This window comes from Enhydra lutris, unplaced genomic scaffold, assembly GCF_002288905.1.
Source record: "Enhydra lutris kenyoni isolate GAN:26980312 unplaced genomic scaffold, ASM228890v2 scaffoldscaffold14, whole genome shotgun sequence".
NCBI lineage: Eukaryota > Metazoa > Chordata > Mammalia > Carnivora > Mustelidae > Enhydra > Enhydra lutris.
In genome coordinates, this window is record NW_019154098.1 from 45,724,442 (window position 1) to 45,743,220 (window position 18,779).

At 39.3% G+C, this 18,779-nt stretch overlaps 1 protein-coding gene across 1 annotated transcript in view; it reads right to left on the bottom strand.

Annotated features, from left to right (window-relative positions):
• Positions 1-18,779, bottom strand: part of LOC111146817 (N-terminal EF-hand calcium binding protein 1) — a 210,446-nt gene that overhangs the window by 86,322 nt on the left and 105,345 nt on the right. Inside the window, exon 5 of the mRNA XM_022502513.1 lies at positions 18,178-18,275. Within this exon, the coding sequence (XP_022358221.1) occupies positions 18,178-18,275 (98 nt within the window). The remainder of the gene's footprint in view (positions 1-18,177; positions 18,276-18,779) is intronic.

The window sequence follows — 18,779 nt, forward strand, 5'->3', positions numbered from 1 at the left end:
AGGTCAGATGTGTTTTAAAATTCACAATTTCTCAGAAATTAGAAGGGCAATACCTGATAGGTACACACGTGTGCACACACACACACACATATAACATTTATTTATCATATATTAATACCCCCAGCAGAGTCTGGGGCAATACCCTGTAATATTATATTCATATTTTTGCAGCATATTCCTGGATATTAAAATAGGTTTTGTTACCAAATGGATTTTGGTGCTAAGCTGACCAAACAACAAGGACACGAAGCATTCAGTTTTCAGAACTTTCTGGATTTCAGAATTGCAGATAAGCGGTGGACCTGTAGTGAATTTGCATCCTAACTCCTCCTCAAACAATCTCCACCAGAACTGTGGGAACAGAAGATAAAGAGCTACCAGGGATTTAGCTGGAAACTGTTGTAGGGGACTTTTAGTCCTGCTTTCTCTGTCCTAATTCTTTAAGATTCATTTGCAAAGGTCTCTTAGGCTGCACAAAATACAGACTTATCCCCTATCTTTGTGTACAATGAGTAACTTGGAGGATACCAATGATAAGCCCACTGAGCTTTATTTGCACCTCTGATTTGCACGAGCAAATGTGAAAGTAGAGAATAAGGGGGAAAAAAAAGGCCCCTTCCAACCACTACCCTTTGCCTCTGGCCATAGAACCATTCCTCATTACAGTCCCCTTCTTGTAAAGATGTTGAAGATCTGTTTTATGTTAAACCTGGTGGGGTAGTGAAGGGGTTCACATCATTTCCTCCTGTTTCTCTTAATCAAATGGACAACTGCTTTCTCTATCAGCTGAGAAAAGCCGGTAACACAATGCTCAAGACAGTAACAAAAATGTCTTGTCGTATCACTTCATTGGTGGGTAGGGGGTAATTTTTGTTCTATTATTATATTCCTTTTGGTGTGAACATCTGGCCACACCTTGAACGTGGCAGGCACTTCTTGTGTGTTTATGAAGCTGGATGGAGAAAGCATTGTTACCCTCTCCACAACACACTTTTTGTTTGCTCATTGCTTTTCAAAAGAAGTCTGTTTCCTCAGTGTTGAGGTAATTCCTAGTCTCTTTGGGATTCTGCTCCTAGAGCTATTTATAAGTCTGGGTAGGCAGGTCCCACAGCCCTCCTTTGTGCTTCCAAGGGGGCTGTGGGAGTGTATGTTCTGTCGCTGCGGCTGATCTGTTTTGATCATATTAATGAGGAGATGGCTGACTAGGAGCTGTGTTTCCTTTGTTCCTCTATATTGTTATGAATTAATTTCTGTTGGGTTTTGATAATTCTGTTATTGACAGACATTTGCACCTCCACACAATCACGTCGCTGCCCGTAAGTAGCAGTTTGGTCAATCACTCAGAGTTGTGCGTGTACGTCTAGGTACTCTCCAGACAGAAGTTGCCCCAGAAACAGCCCATTTTGTTTCAACTCCTCATTTGGTTTTTACAAGCCAACTGAAATGTGTATCCTTGCAATGAAGGGAAGTTTCATGAAGCCCTCCCATTATCCATAGGAAAAAAAAAATCAGAACGCTAAACTTCTATTTAATCTCTTTGGAGGATCAACATCCCAAATTTTATTAGTCAGCTGCATCACCTTGTAGACACAAAATGCTTTGGTTGTTGTCCTAAGAAATAATCCTTATCTGTATAAAGCTCCAAAAGCACATGCTCAGCATTTTTTTTCCAATAACCAAGACTGAAAGCTGGGAGACCCTGGAAGTAAACAGAGTCTCTCTGGACTCCCTCTCATGGGTCACATGCAATGACAGCCACCCTGTGTGTGGGATCTAACTTCATGGTCCCCACAGCCTCGGGAGGGAAGTACAGTTATTCATCTCTGGCAAACGAAGAACCAACAGCACAGAGAGGCTAACTCGGGCATACACTAGCAAGTAGCAGAACTGGGATGTGAGTCAAGTTCTACCTGATTCCAAAATCGGTCTTTCCAGAACCATCTCTGCAGCTATCCTGATCTACGTAGCTTGGGAGAAGATAATTTCCCATATGCTTATTGAATAGGGGTGACCAATGCAGAACCCAAAGGTAGAACTGACAAGGAAGAAAAAAAGTAGGTTTCTCTCTTTCCTAGTATTACATAAATCCTTCCCTACTGAGGAATCAGGCTCTAGGTATCATTAGCATTATTAAAAATATTTATGTGGGGGGAAATGTGTGGAACTGTTAAAATGTACCTAAACGTTATCAATCCAATTTATGCCATGTCTTTTTTTTCCTTTTGCTCTTTAGATTTTCACCATGAAAATGAGGCTTCTGTTTCTAAGAAATTCTAAAAATATTACTCACCTGCACCTACCATGTTCTGCCACATTATAATCTTGGTTCAGATCTAAAAATGTCAGAACAGAAGATCGTGAACTGAAGATGTGTCATAGACAAACACAGTTTAAAGGCAAATTCAACATAATGGACTAAGGAAAAAAACCCAACTGTGAAGAAACTTGATGCGGACCTACAGTTTGAAAAATTTGCATCCTTTATAAAACACAAAATTGTACAAGCACTATGAGTAAAACTGCTAATTCTTTTTTCCAGTGTTCCCAAGTAGGCCACAAGATACATCTGGCCCTTTGCCAGACACCCTACTTCCTCTGGCATGAGTGGGATCCAAGCAGACTGGGGTGGGCAGTTCTCATTCCAGAAGCTGGTAAATTCAGAAAGAATAGGCTGCTGCCCTAGGCAAGTAATCATTCCAAATTTCAGAAAGTCTTTGGTGGAAATTCCACACACCTGTTCCCTCCTCACCTTCTCCCTAGTCCCTTGGAATATAGTTACTTTGGCTAATTTATCTAAAATTGAGCTGCAGGTACCGAACGTTTCTCCTCTTTCAGATGATTCATGATCAGAGTGATATGCAGTTTATCCTCACTTCTCCTGTGAACTAATACGTCAAAAATTTTACTGAGCAGCTTAACTAGCCCTAGCATTGCAAGATACTTCAAGACACTGAGAGAATAGGTAAGAATTGATAGGAGCATTCACAGGGACATGTGAGGTGCTTTGAGAGCATAGGATTCCCCTTGGAGGGTTAAGGAAGGCTTTCTAGGGGCAGTGACATTTAAGCAGGGCCCTGTAGGACCACCAGGAATATTACAGGACCAGCGAGATGAAAAGTAGGTAATTGGAGTCCTGAGAAAGAACCCTGAGAAGGGCAAAAGAATTCATCCACTTGGAAGGACCACTATATAGCAAAGTCCAGAACGGGATAGAGACTATGGGGAATCTGGAGAACTATAAATGGTCACATATGGCTGAGACAAAAATCCCCCAGCACTGGCAAGAAGTGGGACTAGAGGGCACCTGGGTGGCTCAGTTGGTTGGATGACTGCCTTCGCCTTGGGTCATGATCCCACAGTCCTGGGATCGAGCCCCGCATTGGACTCCCTGCTCAGCGGGGAGCCTGCTTTTCCCTGTCCCTCTGCTGCTCTGCCTACTTGTGCTCTCTTGCTCTGTCAAATAAATAAATAAAATCTTAAAAAGAAAAAAAAAGAAATGGGACTAGAGAGATGAACAGGGGTACCTAGTGGGCAAGGAGGGTCCAGTTTTTGCTGGGTCTTCTGTGTCCTGGGCAATGCATCTGGACTTTTTTCCAGAGGGCAATGGGAGGCCACTGTAAGGTTTTAGCCATTTAGTTTTAGGATGGGGAAAGTCTTATTTTGGGGGAAGATTTCTCATCCTCTAGGGTTGAGTGTGATCTACAGATAACACTGGAGCAGAATAATTCATTCTGTGTCTGTGGCAAAGAACCCTAGTGAGAATCATCACAGTTCTGCCTCACAGAGTCCAGACAAGAGTGGAAAGAGAAGACGATGGATGGGAGCAGTATTAAAGAGATAAAATTGTTGAACTGAGGGGGATTAGACCACAGGGATGAAAGAGTGTGTTCCCTTCAGATCTTTGTTGCCTTCCAAATGGCCCTTTTATTTGGGTGATAGTCACATGGGTGATTTATCATTTCAAATGTTTACTTATTGTTACAATACTTTCAGTATTATATATATTATAAAGAATTTGGTAAGTGGGATATTTAGTAAAGAATATGATGGTGGGATATTTAGTGATTTAATTTTTTTAAATGGTTAACAAATGTTTACTAGAATAATTATTATTCATATGTGACTGGATCATAAGATAAATCAAGATACATTTCTCTCCCACAAGCAAGATAACACCTGTGAGTTAACCCACCCACAATTTCATTTAATTGAAATACTGACTTTTCAGATGATGTAGAAGAATGAAATGACTATGTGAAGAAGAGTGATTATCAACATATTTTAATATTCTTGAGAAAAACAAAGAAAAATATTTACATATTTTCTGAATATTTTGCATAATTGTGGTTTTGTTTGTTCTTGAAAGCCAAAAACTCTTGGCCTTTATCCACTACTCCTGGATCACATAAAAATATACTCCAATACAGAAACACACAATGCTGGCAATGCTGGCTTTGTATTTCTTAATTCATTTTGATTGTTAATAACCAAAATGATTAGATCAGGAATGGCATTTTTAAAAAATGAGAAAAATTCTTAGTTCCAAAATATTTTTTTTAAGATTTTATTTATTTATTTGACAGAGCGAGAGAGATCACAAGTTGGCAGAGAAGCAGGCAGAGAGAGAGAGAGGGGGAAGCAGGCTTCCTGCTGAGCAGAGAGCCCGATGTGGGGCACGATCCCAGGATCCTGAGACCATGACCTGAGGTGAAGGCAGAGGCTTAACCCACTGATCCACCCAGGCACCCCCATAATATTTTTTAAATGTAGAATAAATAATGCTTGTTGAAAATAGTGGAACTTTCACCCTCCTACACTGTTGGTGGGAATGCAAGCTGGTGCAACCACTCTGGAAAACAGCATGGAGGTTCCTCAAAAAGTTGAAAATAGAGTTACCCTATGACCCAGCAATTGCTCTACTGGGTATTTATCCTAAAGATACAAACGTAGTGATCCGAAGGGGCACATGCACCCGAATGTTTATAGCAGCAATGTCTACAATAGCCAAACTATGGGAAGAACCTAGATGTCCATCAACAGATGAACAGATAAAGAAGATGTGGTGTATATATATATATATATATATATATATATTATATACATACACACAATGGAATACTATGCAGCCATCAAAAGAAATGAAATCCTGCCATTTGCGATGACGTGGATGGAACTAGAGGGTATTATGCTTAGCGAAATAAGTCAATCGGAGAATGACAACTATCATATGATCTCCCTGATATGAGGAAATGGAGATGCAACGTGGGGGGTTTGGGGGGCAGGAAAAGAATAAATGAAAGATGGGATCAGGAGGGAGACAAACCATCAGAGACTCTTAATCTCACAAAACAAACTGAGGGTTGCTGGGGGTTGGGGGGGCGGGAAAGGGTTGTGGGGTTATGGACATTGAGGAGGGTATGTGCTATGGTGAGTGCTGTGAAGTGTGTAAACCTGGCGATTCCCAGACCTGTACCCCTGGGGCTAATAATACATTATTATAAAAAAATTAAAAATTAAAAAAAAAAAAGAAAATGGTGGAACTTTCTAGAATTCATAAAAATGAGCTATATTCATATACATAAGATACATATACATAAAGATGCATAAAATGGTATAATATACACAACTTTTCTTTCAAAGAATAAAGATCAGTATTATGACTGAATAAACATTATCCTCATTTTGGGGGCCACAGTTGGGAAATCACAAAAGTATGTATGAGAGAAGGAAGAGCTCACTGAATTGACCCCCAGGTGACAAACTCTATTTTGTCAAATTTTCAGTGTCCCTCTGCTGCTTAATGATTAAAGTCTAAATTTCCCAGCCAATTTGCCTTTCAGCCTGAATACCCACTGGCATCCAAAGTTGCTTTATGCTTCAAAACAGTGTATTCCCCCAATTTGCATGAAAATGCACTGTTTCTCACATTTGCTTATGTTACTAGTTTATCTGAGAGTGACTTCCATTCCCATTCTACCAATCTCTTCCCATAGACCTGCTATCTATCCTTCAAAGGTCAGTTTAAATGCATTTACTTCTTGATAACTTTCCAGATTAGGAGGACAAAACAATGCTTTTCGGTTTTCTATTCTTATTGTAAGGAGTCTGAACCATTTCTATCAAATCTATTCCAAGATCTGTATTGCAGACTGTCCCAAATTACCCCTTCTTCTCTAGAGAAGAGGTGACTCAATGCAGAGGTGACTGTGCATTGCAGACTGTCCCAAATTACCCATTCTTCTTTGGAGAAGCGGTGACTAGAGAAGGGTGAGACTCAAGAGACTCACTCTTCTCTAGGGTGAGTCTCTTGAGAGCACTGTGTTGTAAGACTTGGATTCCTCTCCATTTCCCAGCATGGCATTTCTGCTAAATCAGTGACTGAACTGAGCCCTTCCTAAGAGACATGGATTTTTATTCAGTCACTGAAAAAACTGGAATTCTTTCTGAAAGCTAGTATTTTTTGAAGTACTTTTTAAAGGCTTTTTTAAAGTACTTTTTTTAAGGCTTGTTTTAGAATAGTCATCTTTAATATTGACCCAAACCAAAAAATGTATTATCTTGTCATACATGGTTTAGCTCTACTGATACCTAGTTCTTCATGCATACGTTTGTGTATGTGGCTTAAGGCATCATTCTAAAGATAAAATGTAGCTGATTCTATTTTTCAGCGTTCATAATATGAACTAAGACAAAGAATGGACGTGTAGACCAGTTTTAAAAAATCAATTTGGTTTCTTTTAATGGAGGCAGATACTAAGAGAAAAAAAAATAACAAAGATTTCCTTCCACCCTCCCATCTCAATGTGTGCACATGGTTAAAAGTTGACTACTATTGATGGTTTTAAAGGCAGGAATACATATTCTTTGATTCTTTCCTTGGAGAAATGGAGTTTAATTTTCTTTCCCTTGGGTGTGGGCTGGACCTTCTTCTACTGAACAGAATGTTAGAGAAGTGATAAGATGTTACTGCCAAGACTATATCATAACCATAGTCTCACTCTCATTTTAGTCTGTCTCTTTACCTGTATGTCTTTGTCTTTCTCTGGGGGCTTGCTCTGGAGAAAGCCTGCTGCTGTGTCAAAGGAGCAACCCTGTGGAGTTCCACACAAGCAGGAACTGAAGCTAACTGAATGAACGTGCCACGCTGCTAAGACGTATTCCTCAAGTACCCTCAGAAGTTTGCAGTCCCAACTCACAATTTGACTACAACCTCATGATCTTCTGAGTCAGAATCACACAGTTAAGAAACTCTTAAATTCCTGAACTTCATAAACTGCATGAAATAATTGCTAATTTAGGTGGAAATTTGTTACACAGCAATAGATAACTACTGTGACTGACAAGTTCAAAAATATTTTTTTCTTTTCTTTCCAGGCAAACATCATTTTTGTTATCTTTTCAAGAAATTGGCTAGAAACAGACAGCTTCAAGCCTAGAAGGTTTAAGAAGAAATTCACAGGGCATCAGTTGAGATTTTTGACTTTGAGTGAGTTACCTAGGTTTTGTTGGCATTAGTTTCATTTATATACTTATAGGAAAAAAGCAGAACTTACCTAGTAAAATATTAGGATTAAATAAGATACAAAAGCACTTAGTATAGTCTTTGGCCAGTGTTAATTACTCAATAAATGTCAGCTATAGTATTATTACAATTTTGGTTCAAAAAGAAAAACTAAGAAGTTGCCTGAGTGGACATTCAACCTCACAGAGTAACACACAACCAGTATTCGATCACCTACACGTATAATTACAAAAAACACTCTCCTTCCCATACCGCCAGAAGTCAGTCACCCCCAGGACAGCCCATAGTCTTCAAAGTACATATGATCCTTAGTAGAAATTTAAACTGCATTTTATCCAAGTCCAAAGAAATCCTATGGGTATGTCACTTTTGAGCCACATCAGTGATCCCAGACCACACTACAACCTTGTATGGCCATGAGAGCTACAGGACATGTGCCAGTACACAGCCATCCGACCACTGAATAAATCGTTCCACAAGGGACAGACAAAACCATGTGGCCGTGAGCTCTCCCATCCTGGAGCCACACAGGACCCACAGGTGGAACACCACATCCATCTTGTTTTTGCATGTGCTATTCAAATAAGGACTTTGGCAGAAAGAAATCATCTTCAAATGGCATTTAGTATTCCTTGTTTTGCAACAGCAAACAAGAAAAAGAAGGAACAATGACATGATAATAATTGATGCCTGTCAGATCAAGAAATACACCACAGACCCATTTTTAATCTCTCCCTCTGCACTCTTCCACTTCGGGCAAAAGAAACAAGTCTCTTCAAATTTCATTCTCATGACAGAAGAATCACAGGCTGTGCTATGTACCCCCTAGATATGTCTGCATTAATGTCTCCTTCCCTTCTCTAGCTTTGAACAAACATCAGTTCTTCAGAAACAGGGCTATAGTTTCACAAAGACAACTGTAGTTTAGAACTGTATCGTTAGGCAAAATAAACCAGCTTTTCTGTTTAAGTAAAGTAGTGTATCTTGTACTTTTAACTTCATTAGGCAGATAATTAACCCCCAATTTCTGTTAGAAATTAAGTGTTCCAGCCAGCAACTCAAAAAAGATAAATTTAAAAAAGATTTCCATGAAGAAAATAAAGCTATTCAAAACCAACAGGGACATGACACATGATACAGTTAATTCTCACTATATCTTATTTCTGGTTGGGGTAGGAGAAGGGAACAGGGTTGGGAGGATTGTCTGAAAATAGAAAGTGATCATGAAAAAAGTGATTATTTGTAGGGGTCCCTGTGGATTTAGGGGTACACTAGAAGTTTCCCTGGGGCCTCTGACACATGTCCAGCAATTTGTTGGATTTTTTTTTTTAAGTTGTCTCAAGAGTATTTGCAAGATCACTGCTTGGTTTTTATACACTCATTCAAGAGACAGTAAATTAAGGTGAAATGTGACAAACTACAGTCAGCATGACCTCATCCTGACTGCTGATGAACCATAGTCTCTTCTGGACATGAATGGAGGCCTCTGGCAGAACCAGTCCCTAACTACCCACTTAAAAAATCAAAGAGGGGCTGATACCTGCAGGCCCTCCTCTCTCCCTTCTCTACTAAAATCCTGCCCCTTCTCTGAGGCTCATTTAAGTCTCACTTCCTCCCCGAGTTTTATCTGCCCACTGAGTTAACACTGATCTCTCATTTTTGAATGTCAAGTTTATTCAGAGCCTGATGTGCCCACAATTAACTATATACATATTTATTCACTGTTTTATTATTCATTCATCTTACTCATTTTTTTCTTTTCTGATAAAAACAGAAAATCTGTTACTATGTTACAAGTTTGGGGGTGTCTGGGTGGCTCAGTGGGTAAAATCCTCTGCCTTCAGTTCAGGTCATGATCCGAGGGTCCTGGGATCGAGCCTCGCATCAGGCTCTCTGCTTGGTGGGGAGCCTGCTTCCCTTGCCCCCTCTGCCTGCCTCTGTGCCTACTTGTAATCTCTGTCAAATAAGTAAAATCTTTAAAAAAAATTATGTTACAAGTTTGTATTTGTAGTATTTTGTGACAACTTTTTAAAAAGTTTTCTTTGGTATTGTGGAAAATTATTTTGTTCCTCTAAGATGTAAGATTTTAAAGTGTAGCATCACATTTATTATGGCCTTGTAGCACTGAGGCATCTGAAATCTTACATAACAACAACAGGCATAAGGTATAGTTCCAAAGTTCAGATCAGAATAATGGGAGAAGGTGAGTCAGAAAGCTAAAGACTAAGTAGAGAGCTGGATTTTGGGGAAGACAGATGTATGGCTTGGTTCTTCCAGTAAGTAGCCATGGATTTCAATGTTCGAACCCATAATATCAGCAAAGGAAGATAAATGGTATGTCAGAGAGTGGCTACTTAACATGGTAGACAGCCTAGTTAGGAAATTTATATACCAAAAAATATTACTTTCCCATATACCACCAATATTAAGTTAGGGATATGGAGAAGCAGGTCATTTATAAAGCAGAAATATAAAATATCTGTGAACTGATATAACAAGATGTGTTTTGAAACCCTATGAAGTATCATAAAAAATTTAATAAGACCCAAAAGGGAGCTTGGATAAATGGATGTGCATACCTACATAGGAAGGCATATTACTAAAATGACAATTCTCTTAAAGTTATAAATTTAATGTAAATCCATAAAAATTGCCATGAAATTTTTCCTTAGAATTGGAAAGCAACTATAAAATTTATGTACACATGGCAGGGGCGCCTGGGTGGCTCAGTGGGTTAAAGCCTCTGCCTTCGGCTCAGGTTATGGTCCCAGGGTTCTGGGATCGAGTCCCGCATCGGGCTCTCTGCTCAGCGGGGAGCCTGCTTCCTCCTCTCTCTCTGCCTGCCTCTCTGTCTGCTTGTGATCTCTCTCTGTGTCAAATAAATAAAATCTTTAAAAAAAATTAAAAAAAATAAAATTTATGTACACATGGCAACGTGAGAAAAACAACTTTCTGGAAAAGAACAGGAAGGGTAGATCTGCATTTTCACATTTTCAAATATACTCAGGTATTAAAAAATTAAAACACATTAATAATACTAGACAATATAGTTTTATAACTAGAACAGGACAGTGAGCTTGGGCACAAATCTAAGTATAAGTATTTAACAAATGATTAAATGTGGCATTTTAGTGGCTGGCATGAAAAAATGGAGAAATAGTGTCAGAACAGTTAGCTACTTGGGGGGAAAAATCAGGTGGGCTCCTATTTGCATACTTTCAGATCCTTTATAAATCCACCCAGAGCTCAGAAGGCCACCGATATTTCTACTTATTGATCTCCAGTATGTTAGACTTTCTTTGGATATATTTTACTCTCCAGGTAAAAAGTTAAATCTCTCTTGTTTGACGTGGTAGTTAATGTCCTTTGTTTTTTAGTTAACTGTTCCATCTGTTCCTCTGATGACAACAAACTCTTTTTAAAAAGTATGAACTTCCGGGGCACCTGGGTGGCTCAGTGGATTAAGCCTCTGCCTTCAGCTCAGGTCATGATCTCAGGGTCCTGGGATCGAGCCCCATATCGGGCTTCCTGCCCAGCGGGAGCCTGCTTTCCTCCTCTCTCTGTCTGCGCCTCTTCCTAATTGTAATCCCTCCTGCTGTCAAATAAATAAATATATATTTTTTAAAAAAAGTATGAACTTCCTTGCTTAGAACGTTGCTTATCCACCGTTCATATTTGATGTTTAATTATTATTTTGGCATTTGGTTATCTACTTCTATTTCTTTCATATGCTCTTCACATATTACACAAAGCTCTGGAAATGCATTTGTTCATTTGCCTAAAACAAAGTTGAAAATAACTTAACCATGAAAGCTAGAAGTCTCCAGACTTTGCTGATCCACAACTAAACTCTGAAGAGTTCAATCATTTCAAAGACCATTTTTTTGTGCCTTGATACAACTTAGAATTGCATATTTGCAATATGTTGCATATGGGACCACATAAACCTTAAATAGGAAAATTTCCAATGAGAACTGGGTTTAAATCTAGTTTTATGATATCAAATCAACTAACCACCTTATGACTCAGGTTCCCCATTTTAAAAATGAGTATATTTTTATTTGCCTGACATTCTTCAATGGGGTGTTACGAAGGATAAATGAAATTACATATATTAAAACACACTGAAAACTCGAAGGCACTATATAAAATTAGTTTGCATCAATTGTTATTCCTTTTTTGTTCATAGCCACTCAAGCCCTAAGCTGATTTCTGGTAACCTGGCTCAGGGAAGTCAGGTCAGCTGCCAGGAGTTTGGCAGGGTTCCAGCAGTGGTTAGGAAATAATACTGATGTGGTTTTGGGGAGGGTGCCACTCCAAGTCCTGAGCCTGGCCAGACTTTACTGTGAGCTGGGGGCCCTTCTCCTCCTAGTCACCAGTTGATGGCCTTGCCTCAAAAAATCACCTGCTGCAACCACTCTGGAAAACAGCATGGAGGTTCCTCAAAATGTTGAAAATAGAACTACCCTATGACCCAGCAGTTGCACTACTGGGTATTTACCCTAAAGATACAAACGTAGTGATCCGAAGGGGCATGTGTACCCGAATGTTTATAGCAGCAATGTCTACAATAGCCAAACTATGGAAAGAACCTAGATGTCCATCAACAGATGAATGGATAAAGAAGATGTGGGATATATACACAATGGAATACTATGCAGCCATCAAAAGAAATGAAATCTTGCCATTTGCGACGACGTGGATGGAACTAGAGGGTATCATGCTTAGCGAAATAAGTCAATCGGAGAAAGACAACTATCATATGATCTCCCTGATATGAGGGAGAGGAGATGCAACATGGGGGGTTAAGGGGGTAGGGGAAGAGTAAATGAAACAAGACGGGATTGGGAGGGAGACAAACCGTAAGTGACTCTTAATCTCACAAAACAAACTGAGGGTTGCTGGGGGGAGGGGGGTTGGGAAAGGGGAGTGGGGTTATGGACATTGGGGAGGGTATGTGCTATGGTTAGTGCTGTGAAGTGTGTAAACCTGGCGATTCACAGACCTGTACCCCTGGGGATAAAAATACATTATACGTTTATTTAAAAAAATAAATTAATTAAAAAAATCACCTGCACCATTGTCTGAACCCCACTAGTAATCTCAAAGTGGTCTCTTCTCACCTTTAAATTATCCCCCAAGTCATACTCACATAAACTCTGTCAGCTCTCTGACTTCAGTGGTGGCAAGTTCCTCAGCCCAGGATTCCTTCCTCTAAGTTAGTAGATACTGCAGATTCCTTCAGGAGAAGGTGGGTCTCCTAGAAAACCATGTCATCCCCCATGACTTAACAGACTAGACTTTCCAAGGGCCTGAGGTTCCTCTTTGCCAGCACTGGGCACAAGTCTGGTCAATGTTGGAAGGAAAATTCTAAAGCATTGGCCTGACATAGGGTTTCTCTCTTACTGGGCCAAATTTGCAACCTCCAGATACTTTCTTCCTATTTTCCATGGCTCTAGTGTCTACCTCCTCTTCCCTAAACACACTCACACAAAAGACAGATCATTTCAAATGGGATGTCAAATAAGCTTGTTTTCCTATGTTACTATGAAGTCCATGAGTATTTTTCATTCTATTTTTAAAGAGAAATTAAAAGGATTGTAAGGAAACCATAAAGAATTATGTGTCTGCCTTCTACAAGCCCGTGAGAGTGTTTTCACTATTCCACACATGGTACTATTTCAGCTCCTATATTTTGTCTGAAACAAAGGAAACTTTTAAGTTTTTATTTTTAATGATAAATCCTGCATAAAACTGTAGTAATTAATGTTTTCCCCAGATAGGAATTCTGAGACCCACTGCTATTTCTTCTTCTTAGAGGAACACACACACACACACACACACACTTCTTTTTCTCATAAATGAAAAGAAAAAATAGTGAGTTTTAACAAGTGAAAGGAATATGGAGCCCAGATCCTAAACACAAGGAAACAGGGATGAAGAAGAGATGCGAAAGTGTCTACAGATCCCAAAGACAGGTTTAAGAAGGTAAAAGCAGAGACCCAATAAACTAGGACTCAAGTCTATTTTTCTTTTTCTTAAAATAATTGAAGATGTAGAATGTACTTGTTTGAAAAATAACTTCCAGGAGAAAACTATAAAATTTGTATACATTTTAATTTTGGACATTATCCCAGCTTCACTCATCAAGGTGAACTAATCATTCACAATGTAGGTAATTTTTTTAAGAACACCGTTCTTCACTTTAACTTATGACCATCTCCTTTTAAGCCCTACCAGGAAAGGTTTAAGGGAATCCAGAATTCCATTTTTGTTTATATAAATAGCACAAGATGACTCTTCAGCTTCATAACTCTACATTTGCTTTGAGATTGTAAGCACATTACATACTAATGATCTACATTAGCTTCTCACCCCACTGTAGAAAGAAAAATGTAACAGACAAGCCCAAGTGTGTGTGTGTGTGTGTGTGTGTGTGTGTGTGTGTGTGTGTGTGTGTGTGAGAGAGAGAGAGAGAGAGAGTGAGAGAGAGAGAGAGAGAGAGAGAGACATCCCAAAGCCAGACAGGGAGTTCTGCTTTTAGCAACTTCCAAGGCTTTCAAATGACCATTTAGAATTGGACCTATGGTGTTTATTCTGAAAAATAAGCAAAGTAAAATCATCCAGGTAAGTCCTGAGGACCTAGAGAAAGGCTTTGGGTTAAGGGAACAGGAGGAGGAGGGGGCTATAACAGTGACAGATGGGATCTGTCCTGAGTCACCTCCTGGGGTGTCAGTTAAGCAGCTGTAATCCATTTTATCCATTCTCTGACACAGCAGACAGATGTACTGCCTGAATGGCTTGCATTTCACTTTTCGTAACAGCCTAGAACAGTCAGCCCTCCCTACTGAGACAGGACTTTTCATCTAGGTAAAAATATAGAGAGATTTTCAAAAAGAAATGCTGGATCTCTCGCTCAGAAGGGTTCATTGTGCTAGACAGTATGGAGATGTCAGTTCAACAGTGGCTTGAAAAAACTGTCAAACTCCTTCCTGCATTTCACTGTCTTTGAGCTATCACACAAAGAACCTTTCCCAATTATATTTTGACCATTAAAAAAAAATCTTTTTGTCCTTGATTAAGCATATGGTTATATAGATCAAATGCATTTTTAAGGGTCATTGTTAAGAAACAGGTTTCGTGGGGGGGTGCCTGGGTGGCTCAGTTGGTTAAGCGTCTGCCTTTGGCTCAGGTCATGATCTCAGAGTCCCCGCATCGAGCCTCACGCCAGGCTCTCCAGTGTAGGGAGCCTGCTTCTCTCTCTGACCCTTCCCCCTTTCATGTTCTCTAACAAATAAAATCTTAAAAAAAAGAAAAGAAATACATTTTGTAACAAAAACCAAAATAACAGGTTGATCTTGATTTAACAAAGCCTTGCTATATTAATTCATAGAACATGAGTTTAGCATAATTTGTAAAAAAAAAAAATAAAATAAGGATTAGATACTTGCTTTTCCTTCCCATTAAAGGATATCTGAACACTTCTTAGATGGGACTTAGGAGCAATTTTTCTTTCAGGAGTAAATTACTTAGCTTTTAGAGCTGTATGAATATCCATTTAAGTCAACTGATTTAACCAATTAATAAATGTTTGAGTACATTTTGTCAGGCCCTATGTGAAGCTCTTAGTATTGCAAAAAGATACTGCCCTTCTCCCTCCTTACAGACAAGGAAAACAAAATACATAGTTACTCATTCTGATCATTGCCTGCAAGGAACAGGAGATCCTCAGAGATAACCTCTTTCAGGTAAGGTGGTCAGAGAAGACCTCATTGAGGACATGGTATTAAAGGCGAGACCTAAAGAAAAAGGAGAGAAGCCAGCCACACCAAGAAGAGGTTTGGAAGAATTACCATTTCTGGAGGGAAGGTCCCAAGGAATAAAATCTTATGCATTTTCCAAATACACCTTAATAGATCAAGAGAAAATGTATTTCAGACTCCATTCTTCTTTCTCTCTGGAATTTATTTGGATACAGGACAGCTTACGCTGATGCTCCCATTGGCTTATGCTTTCTCTTTTGCTTTACTTTTTTGGAGACTTTCTAAACTTTATTTTCCAGAATTCTGTAAAGTCTTTAGCTCTGCTCTCGTTTTAATTTTAAAGAGCTCTTCAGTGTTCCATTTGTCGCCCTGTTTTTCATGGAAACAGGATCTTCTCTTGTCCTCCGAGGAGGCTGATGACACTGAGTGGGAGTTGTCATCTTCGTCTAGAGTCCCCTATGTTACTTTGTGCACTCCTTCCTCCCTCCCCCCTTTTTGATTTGTCTTAGTCTCTGTCTGTCCTGTAATAAGTCTGGTGACACTTGGCTAATGGTGCATCTTTAAGGATGGGCTGTGGACAAGATTTTAAGATTCAAGGGGAGAAAAGGGAGATCAGGCTGAGCTCTACCTATCATGAGAGAGACTCTCTAGTAATTGGTAAGATTTCTCAGAGACATCTCCCTGTCTGCCATCTGGATGCCAACCCTCTGAGTGGTCAACACTCTGGGAGTTAAATTCAGGGTGGGGTGCATGGGGGGGAGCTGGAGGTCTTTTCATTTGGTTTGTAAACTTTTACTTAATCTCTCAGCTGTGGTGACACACCACCCCAGGGCAGAGACCCTCTCCTTTAACCCTTTCAGGGAACAAGCTTTCCAGCTGGCTGGATCAAGAGGCAACTGCTCAGCTGGGTGGAGAAGGGCAGGGAATTACAGATTTCCAACAGGTCCCCCTGTTTTAGCTCAACAATTCCCACCCTTTTCCAGTGGCAACTAGTGCCACAAGTTCCTTTCTAAGAACCAAGCTGGGGTGTTCTGCTTTCCCACTACAAGTCAAGCCATCAAACATGTCAGGTCTCCTGCCAGGGACCACTTGTTCACTGGCTTTCTAGTTCTCAACGTCTGTTACTTTCCCGTTAAAAAGATCTTTTTTTTTAAGTTTTCTTTGGGGGGCTTCAGGAGCAAGCAGAGTTCAGTGATGTACACATAAGTCTGCTGTCTTTATCCAGAAATTCCATGTAAGCTTTAAAAATGTGTATTTCTTGGGTGCCTGGGTGGCTCAGTGGGTTGAGCCGCTGCCTTCGGCTCAGGTCATGATCTCAGGGTCCTGGGATCGAGTCCCACATCGGGCTCTCTGCTCAGCAGGGAGCCTGCTTCCCTCTCTCTCTCTGCCTGCCTCTCTGTCTACTTGTGATCTCTGTCTGTCAAATAAATAAATCTTTAAAAAAAAATGTGTATTTCTTGTTACATATCTCACATGCTAAAATGTGTTTTTTTGATAGACAATTCTCATCTCTCTCGAGCCCTCTATAGTAGTCAATGCTATTAACCATTCTGTGCTTCATGGAATACTCTTCCCAATTCTTGAACATCATGATCTCCCAGATTCCCTCTCTTCTTTCTACCCACTCCTTCTCAGACTCTCATGCTGGCTCATTCTCTTCCACCCACCAACAAAAGTTGAAGTTCCTTAAAGCTCAGTGTTAGGTCCTGTCCGTTTTCTACTATATATTCTCTCTCCAGTTGATGTCATTCAAGTTTTTTAAGTATTAACAATCCACAAACATTTGTCCGATCCAGACTTCACCTCTCAGATTCAGATCCATATATCTAATGATTTACTTCAATTTCCTTAGATGTTCCAAAAGCAGTTTAGATTCAACATGTCTAAAAGTGCACTTACAATCTTACCTCAAGCCTGGTTTTCTTTCAGCATTCTCTATTTAGATAATGCCATTACCCAGGCATATAAGCTAAAAAAACAGGATTCATCCTAGACATGTCCTCCCATCCACCATATTCATTCCTTCTCCAAGTTTTACTGATAGGATCTCAACTTATGTACAGTTAAGTTCCTTTTTTCCATATCATCTAACAATACCTTTTACTACCAAAATCTCTCCCCTGGGTTAGTGAACTAGCTTCCTCACTCATCTTCCTGATCCTATTCCCATATTCCCCACCCACCTTAGTAATCTCAAGCTAATTTCTTATATGATCTTTTCAAAAGACTACATGAATTTCCTTATCTTTGCTTAAAATGTGGCTGAATTTTTGCCTCTAGGATACTGTTCTAAATCCTCAGGTTCACCAACAAAATCCCGACAAGTACACCTCCTCTCTACCACACGTTTCATCTCACATCATGCCACTCCTCAGGTTCTAGACTTTAATAATAAATAAAATAAATAAAAATAAAAAAATAACAAATAATAAAGACTATATTTTCTTGAATGCCCTGTGCCTACCCCATTCCCCTTCCAACACAGAGCCTTTGTACATGCTGTTCCATGTGTCTGTTTCACCTTTCCCTAGCTATGATTTCATCTGTAATTGCTCAGGTGTCATCTCCTCCAGCCCAAATCAGATGCCTCATCTTGTGCTTCCCTCTGCTGTCCTATATTGCAATTGCTTGTTTACACACCTGTCTCCCGACCACAGTTAAGAGCTGTTTGAACAGCTCTTTGTATCCTCAACAAAAAAGCACAGATTCTGGCACCTAGTATTTTATAATTGTATTATGCATGACTACAATAGCTCATTTAATCAAGAAAGTAAGTTATCAGTGATAAAAACCAATGTAAACTTTTATGATACATTAGGAAATAGGCAGGATTTCCAAGAAAATTTTTTCAAAGATGATATTTACAGAAAATAAACACCAACATTTCCTTACTTTTTTTGTTTTTCCCATTGCCTTCAGGATGGAAAGATTTAGGTCTTCAAGTGCTGCTAGTACATTCTCATATTCACCCAAGTGCTGGGAAAAATATTCTGAAAGTAAAAATATTGAAAAAAATCATGTTTGCATTTAGATGTCATAAAATAACAACAAAATCAACTGATGATATACTCCATTAATGTGTGAAACAAATAAAGGGTTGTAACTGAAAACTAGAAAGTTTTCATAAGAGACTAGTGTGTCAATATAGCCATTTCATTAAAATAAAAAAAACCTGAATGGTTACATTATTCTTGAAGAAATGCTCTTACAAAGATGGGGGGGGGGAATGAATCTGGATCTATAGACAAGACTGTTACAATAAAAAATTATTCTCAACAGCATGTTATTATAGCACCCATTACAATAGTAGCTTAAGCAAAAAATTAAACTACATTTTATTGTTTCTCCTGGGAGACATTTAAACAAGGTAAACTCATGGTTAAGAATTAACAATGCTACAAAACACGAGGATGGGCAGAGCAATAATCTGGGCAGAGCAAAACAGATGTTAACCATATTTTTCAATTGGTAGGGATAAATAATACATTGGATGT